The sequence below is a fragment of the Columba livia genome, chromosome 1 (assembly GCF_036013475.1).
Source record: "Columba livia isolate bColLiv1 breed racing homer chromosome 1, bColLiv1.pat.W.v2, whole genome shotgun sequence".
Lineage (NCBI taxonomy): Eukaryota > Metazoa > Chordata > Aves > Columbiformes > Columbidae > Columba > Columba livia.
Window position 1 is genome coordinate 128,376,549 of NC_088602.1, and position 11,927 is coordinate 128,388,475.

An 11,927-nucleotide genomic window follows, 5' to 3' on the forward strand; every position below is an offset into this window, starting at 1 on the left:
TTTGACATGACCATCTTAGAAGGCTCCATCGCTTTTCCTGCCCTGCCCAGGACATGAGTGGCATGTCATCCCTGGGAAAACGGGGATTCCTGTGGACTGTGAGGTACAGCAAGCCCTGCCCCAGTGGCTGATAATCCTAGCCTGTTCTGTCTAATCTTCACTTTATTAGTTTGTGTCTGATATAAACAGAAGGAGTCAAATCTGCCGGTGATGGTTTCTTTCCCTTCAGGAGCAGTATACTACTCTCTCTTTTTACCCCTCCCCATCCACCTGCTTTGCATTATGTCCCAATCCGATTTCCCCAAGTCTCTGGTGTCTGATTTAATTTGCCTGACGCTGCTCCTGGAATCAGCCCTCCCCTAGCCCCTCCCGTCCAGAGCCTTCCAGTTCCCCATGGGGAGATCAGTCCTGGGAGAGGCTGAGGAGCAGAGAGGCAGCAAGGGACTCGCTGGGTGGACGGGCAGAACTGACTGGAGACTGGACAGGGAGAAGGGGCTTCTGGCTGGCAGGAAGCCGTTTTCAGCGGGTGAAGCAGGCCGTGAGGGTCCCGTACAAGAGGGACGGCAACCCACCTCGCCCTACAGATCCCGGTAAGGATGCTGCTTCGTTATGATGCCTGAGGTCACCTTGGTAAGCTTGGGGCACAGGGTTTCTTGATGTGATGCTATGGGGAGTATTTGTATGAGGTCTGATTTCCTATGCAGGCACCTGAGAATGTGGGAGGGAAGAAATTAGGGTTAGCACTGAGAAGTCTTTACAATGATAAGGGGCTTTGCACTGGGATGTGGTTGCTTGTGCTCCCCTTGGCAGGTAAATCTCACCAGTTTCCATACTGGAGCAGGAGAGTAACACCTCCCCAGGCAGACCTGGCACTCACTAGCCGTATGCAGTCCTGCACTCCCGATGCACCCCTGCGCACACCTCTTTGCAGCTGGCTGTGTCTCTGGCTGGAGAAGGACCCCTCAGAAAGCAAGGAGCAGAGCAGGGTAATATTACCCTGGCCTTTGATCTCCATCACAGGAGAAGGGGATCATCTCCGTATCCGGCTCTGGAAGGAGCCCAGGGTCACCAGGGCAAGTGTGTGAGGCCAGCCTGGGATTACACAGAGACCCAGGGACACTGCCTATTAATACTCAGGCCTTCCTCCTGCACCTTTCCCTTTTCTATTTACAGCTCTCCCAGCATCCCACAGAAGGACCACTCCTTCCCGGGGTGGGGGAAGCTACACAGAGGATAGGGAATAAGGGAGTTCACCTCCCCTTTCTTCCCACCCACCACTTGCACCCCTGTCCCCACTAGGGAGTGATACATGTGGCTTGGCAGCACAGTCTCACAGGGTGCAGACAGGGCCCCTGCCCTAGTACGGTGAAAGAGACACAGCCACTGCCCTGAAAAGCCATGGCATGGCAGCAAAAGGCAGAAGGGGGATGATTCCAGACTCTCCTCATCCTCATGCCATGGTAGAGGCATTGGCTCTGCAATGAGCAGACACCCGAGAGGTCATGATGGGTCTGGTTGCTCACAGACAGGAGTGCTACAGCGAGTGCCTCCAGCAAGTCTGTTGGAAAAGGCAGGATGGGGGAGAACTGTCATGTTGGAGAGCAGAAGTGAAATGTGGTTTCAAAAGACAAGAACTGTGAACTGGATGAGCACAGCCAAGGCAGAGCTCAGAAGAGGGCTGGCATGAACTGACTAAGCCCAGGCTCTGTTTAGCTGTGCCACACACCTCAGTGATGCTTGTAGGAAGCACAACTTTGTGCTGGTGCCAAGGTCCTCCTGACGGCAGCTCTTTGCAATGCTGGGGAGCTAGCAGTGAAGTGCTTTTTTAAAGGTGCCTAAGACTTGGTTTCCTCTACTGCTTAGCATCCATTTGAAAGAGACCATACTTCCAGAAAGCACTGGGCATGCGCACTTTAGAAGCCTTTCCTCTTAAAACAAGGCTGGGCCACTACCATGAGCAACTGTGAGCTGATCTGTGGATCCACAAGAAATGTGCATCCCTAAGGTCCTACTGGCCACAGCAGAACATGCCTTGGACAGACTCCAAGTTCCATTCCCCTTTCCTCTGTTTTCCCCCATGTGATTCCTCCATTTCCTGTCCTAAATTTACATGACGAGCTGCTCTTTTGCACACCTGTCATGGTCCTCCTGGGAGGCAGCTGTGCTCCAACGGGGAGTAGGTAACTCGCTCTCCACAAATTGCACTGGGACATGACAGGCAAAACTGGAGCTATTATTATCACTCATCTGTGGCTCCTTGTCCTTCTGAGGCTGAGAACAATTCCCACCTTCATTTAGAGTGTTCCCTCAAAGGGATTTAAGGGTTTGGACAAAGTCCTGAACCTGAGTGACACCTTCTCTATATTTAGCCCCTTTTATCCTTCCTCGACATCATGTCCCTGCGCTTTGATCTGCCTACCAGCTCTGAAAGCCCCTCATCTGGTTGTGCAATTTCACAGAGCAGGTACCGTGAACTGGCACTCCCATGTTAGTGCGAGCATTGAGAAAGAAGCACCCAGGGAAGGGAAGAGCATGGTATAAACTAGGAGAGATGCAGGGAAGACTGGGTATCTGGTGGGTGGTGGAGAGGACGTGTGCAGCCAGCTTTACCTGGGGCAGAAATTGCAGGTGAATGGAAGGAGGAGAGAAAAAGGCTCCTGCTTCCATGCAGGGCTGGGCAGAAAAAAAGAATTCTATGATGACAGTTTAAGGCAGGTGACTGGACAATTATCTCAGCCAATGCTCTATGAAATGGCAGCCTGGAGAGCAGAGAGCCGGTCCTGTTCCAGCTGAGAGGAAGCTTCAGGAAGGGTTTGCTGTGTAGAGACCAGGCTTTGGGGACCATGCAGAGGAGACTGGAAGGAGAGAATCAGAGGGAAAAGGTTGGCCCCCAAGAAAAGGCAATCCAATGCTCTAGGGCTGATGGAGAGCAGGTGGGATCAGTCCTAGGGAAAATGGAGAAAGGGGAAGGTGTGGACAATAATAAAGTTATTCCCTGCCCTTGGGTCACAACAACCCCAGGCAGCGCCACAGGCTTGGGGAAGAGTGGCTGGAAAGCTGCCTGGCAGAGAGGAATCTGGGGGTGTTGATTGACAGACAGCTGAATATGAGCCAGCAGTGTGCCCAGGTGGACAAAAAGGCCAACAGCATCCTGGCTTGTATCAGGAATAGTGTGGCCAGCAGGACTAGAAAAGTCATCATCCCACTGTACTCAGCACTGGTGAGGCTGCAGCTCAAATACTGCACTCAGTTTTGAGCCCCTCACTACAAGAAAGACATTGAGGTGCTGAAGCGAGTTCAGAGAAGGGCAACGAAGCTGGTGAGGGGTCTGGAGCACAAGTCTGATGAGGAGCAGCTGAGGGAACTGGGGCTGATTAGCCTGGAGAAAAGGAGACTGAGGGGAGACCTTATCAATCTCTACAACTACCTGAAAGGAGGTTGTAGCATGGAGGGTGTTGGTCTCTTCTTCCAAGTAGCAAGTGATAGGAAGAGAAGAAATGGCCTCAAGTTGTGCCAGAGGAAGTTTAGGTTGGATATTAGGAAAAATTTCTTCATTGAGAGTGTTATCAGGCACTGGAACAGGCTGCCCAGGAAAGTGGTTGAGTCACCATCCCCAGAGGTGTTTAAAAGATGTATAGTTGAGGTTCTTAGGGACATGTTTTAGTGCCAGTGTTAGGTTAATGGTTGGCCTCGATGATCTTAAAGGTCTTTTACAAACAGAATGATTCCATGATTCTGTAATGGCAGGCCTGGTCTCCACAGAGTGGCTAGAAGTTCAGAGCTGCCACTTGGTGTGCTAGGAGGCAGTGACTAGAGCTGGACACAGTCTGTATCTTTTCTGTGTGCTGAAGCTGAGAGGCAAACACCACAAGATAAGGAGGATGTGCAGCCTCCTACTGACAGCAACAAGGCCTTCTCCAGCATCTCCCCAGTCTGTCAGTTAGCTGAGAGATGGTGTGGGGTATCCAACTCTTCCCAAAGGAGTAGAAGTACATGCAGGTGGGTTTTCATGGCCAACATCACTCATCTAGGTGCAGATATGTATCCTTGCTGGAAGGAACCTCCTCATCACTGTTCTGTCAAAATGAGAGAATAAAAAAAAAAAAAACAAACCCAGTGAAAAGGGCCCAGCTCAGTTGCTGGTCTGACCCCATCCTTCAGCATAGCTGAGGTTGGTAGCCCCAGGCCACTGCTGTGGCCTGGGTGTCTAGGCCCTGATGGTGCAGCCCAGGGCTCGTCTCTTGATCCTTTACCATGTGCTGGGGCCAGTAGTCACATCCAGTGCCTGGGCAGGGAGCAGGGAAGAGGCAGCAGTACTGTGCATTCAGGTTTGCAGGCAGCAGGTACAAGTCTTCCCCTGCAAAGCATAGCTTATCACTCTGGGATAAGCTCATGCCTCGTGAGAGCTGGGGGAAACGTTTATCTCCTTGTCTTTCCTACGCTTAAGCTATGCCTCAGGAGTCACTGACCAAACAGAAACTCACACTGCCTAGGGGATCAAAGGAAAGCCACAAAGATGTTGAGGGTAAAGGATTCTGGAAGGAAACTCAATGACCTCTACAAAGCAGTGAGCAGTGGGACTTGGGAGATACCTGCATGTGCTTGTCCACAGCAAGAGAGCAGCCTGACACGGGAGGATATAAAGCCCTGTTGGCCGGAAAAAACAAGGCCTTCAGTCAACAGTCCAGAGAGGGGCGGGAGCGATGTGACTCACAGGGACTAGGGGAATTTCTGCAGATGCTGATAGAGCATTTTTTGGCCTTGAGGCAAAGTGCTGTTCCTAATTATGAAGAATGCCTGGAACACATCTGGACACAGGAGAAAGACTGAAGCAACAAAGACAAGATTTGTCCACAAGACTGGGAAATGCTAAAGTCCCTGGTGAAATTTAAGTGTATGTAACAAGAGAGAACAAAACAGAGATGCTGTATAATCATATGGTGCACCTGTGTCTTGAATATGGATTACAGATTCCCCTCTCTGCAAAAACGTATCACCTATGCTTTGTAAACAACTGAAAAGGCCTTAGAGAATGTCATAACAGCTTACATGGGAGGAATTACTAAGTGTTCTCTGCAGTGTGGAAGAGAGGTGAATGCAGACAGACATGACAAAGATCTATTAAAAAAACAGGTGATGCTGGTGAGTAGAGACCAGTTATTTGCTGATGCTTCCAACTCAAAAGCGAGGTACCACCAAGCGGAATTAGTGCCATCCAGGAGTAGCCAAACTTCTTCACAGAGCATGCCACTAAGCTGTTGAAGTCTTCACCATGGAGGATGCTGAATTTCAGCATGGGTGCGAAAAACTGTATGGACAAAAGCATAGAAGAAAAGTTCATCAAAAATTTGCATACAGTAATGCTCCCTTTATCTTTGAAAGTTGATGAAAAGCTGGGGCTAGGAAAGTAGGAGAAATACAATACTACTGTCTGCTTATGTTATTCTTAGATCGTTCCCTTGATACCCACTTCTTCTTCTTCTTGTGAAACTAGAAGGCACCCCTGACAGAGCACCTCAACAGCCCCTAGATTTTGTTGGTGGTAAAAGAAGTGGTAAGAACTGACTGGTGATGCTTTTCCTAGGACAAATGATGGGAAATAGCCACTGGTCTCCCCTCATCAAGCTTTCTACTCCTGGAGCTGAAATGGACAGCTTGGCTGTGGACAGGGAGAAGCTGACAAAGAGGACCCAGGGCTTGGTAGGGCCTGGAATTGGAAGGTTATAAACAAGGAGATGAGGGGACAGGTGCAGCCAGAACCTCGGCAAGAGATTCTGGAGATCTTCAGCTTCCCAGTGTAAGTATAAGCAGCATACAAGAACAAATGGACCTCTGATCAAGCCCAGTACAGACTTTTAAAATGTTAAGGGCTTTGACCAGATACAGCATGACATTACCAACCTCAGCCATGAAATGGTTGCTAAGTCCTTATCAGAGATGCCTGCATTTGCATACTTGATCGGTCGTATATTAGTGCCCTTTCTATCTCACACCTTTCTCCTTTGATTTGTCTCCCCAGAATCAAGGCTGCCCCACGTGGAGGAGCCACCCCTAGGTCAGAAATATGGGGGAAATGGAACAGATGAAGCAGGAGGCTGAGCAGCTGAAGAAGCAGATTGCGGTAATGCTGGCAACAGTCATTAAACTGCTGAGGCAGTGCCCTTGTGTCCAAGTTCTCCTCCTCAGCCACAACTTGGAGTTGAGCTTTCATTCTTGGAGCCCTCTGCAGTTCTGCACCTCCCTTTAAGTGCTAATGCAGATCTGCATAGCATGGTAGTGGGAGGAGGGAGAGAGGAAGGGAGAGACAAGGCGACTCTACAACAGTGAGAAGGAAGTGGCCATGGATGTTTTGTCTGCAGAGAGTGTAGTGTGTCCCTGGGACTTCCTCAGTCTGCAAGGCAGCCTGTGTTCTGCCAAGCAGGAGTATCCATGCAAAGGGTGCAGTATGGGGAACTGGATGCTGAAGAACTTTTGGCTCACCTTCCTGATGTTTGAGGGGTGCTGAGGTGCCCTGGTCACAGATCAGAATCCCCTTGTGCTGGCTATAATCCAAATACAGCAAAGCCACAGCTCCTACCTCTAGCAGCCACCAGGCTCTTGGTTATGCCCCTGAATTTCATGTGCCATTGCCTTCATCATATGGCTTTTATTTTTCTGTCTCATTTGCTCTTGTCTCTTCTCTAGGATGCCCGGAAAGCCTGTGCAGACACAACGCTTGCTCAGGTAAGGGACAGGGCTGGCTGAGCAGGTGAGTGTGTGGGGAGGACAGCTAGTTCCAGACCAAGGGAGACTATCTACAGCTGGGAAGCAGAGTTAGAAGGCAGAGATGTGGGGAGCAGTAAAGCTCCTGTCAGACCAAGATTAATTCTTCCTCTCCTCCTCATTTTTCCCCAGATTGTGTCTGGAGTAGAGGTCGTTGGCCGCATTCAGATGCGGACCCGAAGGACCCTGCGTGGGCACCTGGCCAAGATCTATGCCATGCACTGGTCCACAGACTCCAAGTGAGAGAGATGCTGCTGATTTGCTGGGTGCAGGGCAGCGCATGGGTATGAAGGGCAGGAAGGCTCTGACGGGAAGAGAGCTACTAACATAATCTTGTTCCTCTCTCACAGACTTCTGGTCAGTGCCTCACAAGATGGGAAGCTGATTGTGTGGGACACATACACAACAAACAAGGTAGGAGTCAGACAGCTGCAGCAAATCGGGATGCTAGACCTTTGGAGCTAGTGCTCTCACCCTGCTCTCTCTCTGCTGCCACAATCCTGACACGGTTTCTTGTCCTCCCAGGTACATGCCATCCCTTTGCGTTCTTCCTGGGTCATGACCTGTGCCTATGCACCCTCAGGCAATTTTGTGGCCTGTGGGGGCCTTGACAACATGTGCTCCATCTACAACCTCAAGACTCGTGAAGGCAATGTCAAAGTGAGCAGGGAGCTCTCAGCCCATACAGGTGTGTGTGCTGCCTGCCTGCAACCTGGGTGACCTCCGCTTCCAAACCTGCCCCGTTTCTCACATTTACGTTTTCCCCCTTCCCAGGTTACCTCTCCTGCTGCCGATTTCTTGATGACAACAGTATTGTGACTAGCTCTGGAGATACCACATGGTGAGTGTTATCTTCTGCATCCTAGCGACATGACCTCTGGCTCTTGGAGGCATAGCTGACATCAGCAAGTGCAGTCCTTTTGTTCTGCAGCTCTCCACTGTCTAAGGACCAGTTGCTTCTGCACAGGGAAGCCATGCAGAGCAGCTTAGGAAGCCAGCTCCATTCTTCCTCCCTTGGCAGAACAGGTTCTCCTTTTCCTGGTTGAGAACACATCAAGATGCAGATCTATTGTTGAAGTAGTATGGACCATGTCATCAGCTCTTACAATACAATGTGTCATTTATGCCAGGACACAAAACATCATAAATTTATGTGAAGCCCAGACACACACTCCACTTCTTAAGTCTTGCCCACTGTGCAAGGGACACCTGCAAAGCCAGTGATCCTTTGACTCCTGGCTCTCAGGTCTCGTTGTGCTGTGACTCCGCACAGTGCTGAGTCTCTATTCACCTCCACCCTGTTCCAACACTGGCTTTGGAAGAACCTCTTGACTGAGGATGAGTCAGGATGTGGCATTTCCATCAGAGGTCAAGGTTACATGGGGCTTGTTTGCCTGATTGTAGTGTGGGATCCCAGTGAACATGGCTTGTACATCCTACGAGCATGGATATGACAGACATTTCTCAGCTGTGAGTCCCTCTTACTTCCTCTCAGTATTTCCTTCAGCTGTTGCAGTTATGGGAATACAGTCAAACCCCCCGCGCCCCCAGCCTTAGTCTCTCTCTACTTTAGTAAAGGTAGGAAGATATCTCCTGTTGCATATAGCTGACTCCAGTGATACTCTCACCCATTTTCCTATGCTGTAGTCGGGCTCATGGCTTCCCTTCTTGTGTTTGCAAGTCAGACAGCTCTTCAGCCCAGCTGTAGATCTGCTCTGTCTGGGTTGGCTCTGAGAAGCTCTTATCTCTCCCACAGCGCACTCTGGGACATTGAGACAGGGCAGCAGAAGACAGTGTTCCTGGGTCACACTGGAGACTGTATGAGCTTGGCCGTCTCCCCAGACTTCAAACTCTTCATTTCTGGGGCTTGTGATGCTACTGCCAAACTGTGGGATGTGCGGGAGGGCACCTGCCGTCAGACCTTCTTGGGGCATGAGTCTGATATCAACGCCATCTGCGTATGTATACTGTCTGCACAGTGGTGGGGAGGCAAGGAAAATGGATGGTGGATCAGCTCTGAAACAGTCTCGTGACAAGCTTGAAATAAACTGTCATGGCTGTGTTGGGAACAAGGGTCTCAGGAGAGCTCAGCCCCATGAGCCAGCCTGAAGCAGGGAGGGCCTGAGTTCACTGAAGTTTGGAGGCTGGGTCTTCCTGAGCATCAGGGGACAAAAGCATCTAGGACTGACTCAAAGCACTGCTTGAGCCCAGCCAGCAGACTGTGTGTGATCTGTGGAGCTCAGCACCCTAATATGGATGCTGCTGCAGCTTTGCTCATAGCAGCTATTGAGAACCATGATTCAGGCATGCTCCAGGAGCCCTGGGGCAAGACAAATGTGAGGCAGCAGGAATATCTAACTCAGCTGAGGGTCTTCGCTCCAGACAGCAGAAATGGGAACCTGGGATCATAGGGAGATCTTCTGAAAGTGAAATCTTCACAGGAGGCAGCACAGATATGTAGGGGCAAGTATTGCCCACGGAGGCAAGGATTCAAACCAGAACCCTAGAGGTGGCAGGACATGAAACGTGTCAGTTTAATCCTGCTCAGCTAACCAAATGAGTCTGCCATTTTCCTGCAATGTCTACTGCTTGAACCACTCTCCACTGACTGCAATTAGTACAGCTTTTCTCACCTGTCCCCTGGCTACCCTGCCAGCCATATAATTTTCTGCCATACCTGCTCCTGAGGAGCTCTTTTTTGCTTCTCAGAGCAAGGATGCAGAAAAAGAGTGTGTATGAGAAGGCTGATGTAGGAGGATCAAAAAGAGGAAAGCTGTCATAGCTCTGATTTGTGCCACACCCCATCTGGGGATAATGGGTGGACACTTGTCAAGCCCTAAACTAACAGTTGGAATTACAAAGAAAATAATCCTCCCTCAAGCACTAGGACATTTTGCAATAGCTCCAGCCCTTAGGTCATTTGCTTTCTTGAGGTGGAAGGGTTTACTAGGTCTTAGGAGAAGCATCAGTCTCCCCCTTCAGCAGACTCAACTTTTATGATCTGGTGCCTTGTCCCACTAAGTTTTCCTACCCCTGTGGTGTGCTGGTGGTTAGCAAGGAGGTAAAGAATTGAGAAAAACTGGAAGGCACAGCCTGATTAAAATCTGATGTGTGCCCTCCTCAGTTCTTCCCTAATGGTGAAGCCATCTGTACCGGCTCAGATGATGCCACCTGCCGTCTCTTTGACCTCCGGGCAGATCAGGAGCTCATAGTGTACTCTCACGAGAGCATCATCTGTGGAATCACATCAGTCGCCTTCTCCCGCAGTGGGCGCCTCGTGTTTGCTGGGTATGATGACTTCAACTGCAACATCTGGGACTCTCTGAAAGCAGAGCGTGTGGGTGAGTGCCTCCTGGATGCCCCTCTTTTGTTCCCTGTAAGGTCTTCTGACCCTACCAAGGCAAGGAAAAGGCCTTTATTTTTTATAAAAAGGACACATCTCATACTTACTGAAACCAAATAAAGCTCCCTCACTCTTAAGGAGCACATCATAAGTAGTACAACTATATTTTTGGTAGAACTATTGGCTTTGATGTTAAGGAAGTCTAGTCTTTAAACAACATTGTTTCAAGGGAGAAAAGAGCATTAAGGTTCCTATTAGCTAAAACTGCTCACAAGCACCAGTAGTATTTCCTACTTTCTCCTAGACTCTGCTGTTTGCCAGTGCCAGCTATTCACAGTACCACTTGGTGGCCAGGTACCAAAGCTGAGCATCTGTGGATACTCTGTGATGTTCATACACAGAATACACCCAAGTGCCTTTTTTCTTTCAGATGAAAATCTGAAAATTTATAATGCAGCCCATCAACAGCATTGCTATTTCTCAGCCTTATCAAGAATGACATTGTTTTATGTCCTACCATTTCTCCAGGGTGAACGTGGTTGTATGAACATTCAGCTAGCCAGACCTTCCCAAGAACATAATTGTTCTTTGGCCAGTCCCATGGGTGGTGGTTGTACGCCACAAATGTTCTTCTGCATGTTTGTTCTTACTAGCCATGTACTGATGTAACGAGTTGTGCAGGAACAGACAGCACAATGCACACGGGTGTAGGTGCACAGCTTACAGTGTGTCCTCAGCACAGTCAACCCCTTCATCTCTCCCATGCCCCACTACTTTTCCTGATCTCTATTCTTTCCCTCCATAGGAATCCTTTCTGGCCATGACAACAGAGTGAGCTGCCTGGGGGTGACGGCAGATGGCATGGCTGTTGCCACTGGCTCCTGGGACAGCTTCCTCAAGATTTGGAACTGAGGATGGCAGCAGAGAGGGAAAGAGCAGGGGAAGCATGGCACACAGCCCGAGGCCATGCAAACAACAGAAATGCCTACCTACCACTCCCGCTTGTCTCTAGACACAGGTCGCTAGTAGGGGTCTCCCAGAGCAAAAGGGAAAGGGGAGGCTGGGGAAGTGGAGCAGAGAGAGCTGGGGAGCAGCACACTCACTGGCCCTCCTCCGGCAGTTTCCAGCTTCATGCAGGCCTGAAGACCTGCAAAATACTGTTCTTTATGTCTCAGGACGTTACAGTGCAGTTCAGACTCCTTGCATCTTCAAACACCTCTACCCACATTGACACTCATCATTCAGAGGACCTCTCATGCAGCACCTTTGTCCCAGGCTAAGCTCCATCCCTGATTAAACTCTACCCAACTTCTCTGTGCAGCTGTCCTTTGTCACTGCAGACAGCCTCAGAGATGTACTGGGTTTGAGATTCCTATTATGCAACATCAGGCAAAAAAGGAAGTGTAAATTTGGCTCATTTTCCATTGGGAAAGACTTAGCTTAAGTCTTATCTATGCTTAAATGGGAGAAAGTAGCCCTCAGACCTGCCAGAACACCAAGGAATATTATATTTATTCTTATGGTTTGCTTCCTGCTGTTCCTTCTCTTTTTGCCTCACTCCTGCATTATGTGGTGATCCTGTCTAACCAGTAGCCATCGACTCCTGTTCTGAAGTCTGTTATAGATCATCATAGCCCAAACTAATAAAACAAGCTCACACAAACACTGCAGGCTGTGTTTTTTCCAGCATTACAATGAGCTACTTCAAGCACATTTCTATGAACACTGCCTACTGACCCCTTTCAGAGAACATCTCATCCACAGGCCTTGCTGTACCTCAAAGTCCCCAAGGGAGGGTATTCCTCACCTGTGTTTTAATTGA

At 49.6% G+C, this 11,927-nt stretch overlaps 1 protein-coding gene across 1 annotated transcript; it reads left to right on the forward strand.

Moving 5' to 3' along the window:
* Positions 1 to 375: 375 nt before the first annotated feature.
* On the forward strand, positions 376 to 11,770 carry GNB3 (G protein subunit beta 3). The gene is made up of 10 exons (XM_005506284.3): positions 376 to 590; positions 6,020 to 6,121; positions 6,685 to 6,723; positions 6,895 to 7,001; positions 7,113 to 7,176; positions 7,288 to 7,450; positions 7,537 to 7,603; positions 8,519 to 8,720; positions 9,887 to 10,103; positions 10,911 to 11,770. Exons 2-10 carry the CDS (start codon positions 6,065 to 6,067, stop codon positions 11,015 to 11,017), a joined length of 1,023 nt encoding a protein of 340 aa, XP_005506341.1. The 5' UTR covers positions 376 to 590; positions 6,020 to 6,064; the 3' UTR covers positions 11,018 to 11,770.
* Positions 11,771 to 11,927: the final 157 nt, after the last annotated feature.

Excerpts from the sequence above, each read along its gene's own strand:
- GNB3 (XM_005506284.3), top strand. The coding sequence starts at position 6,065 with ATGGGGGAAATGGAACAGATGAAGCAGGAGGCTGAGCAGCTGAAGAAG. Across the intron at positions 7,177-7,287 it reads ACACATACACAACAAACAAG|GTACATGCCATCCCTTTGCG; the intron begins GTAGGAGTCAGA and ends TTGTCCTCCCAG. Across the intron at positions 7,604-8,518 it reads AGCTCTGGAGATACCACATG|CGCACTCTGGGACATTGAGA; the intron begins GTGAGTGTTATC and ends TCTCTCCCACAG.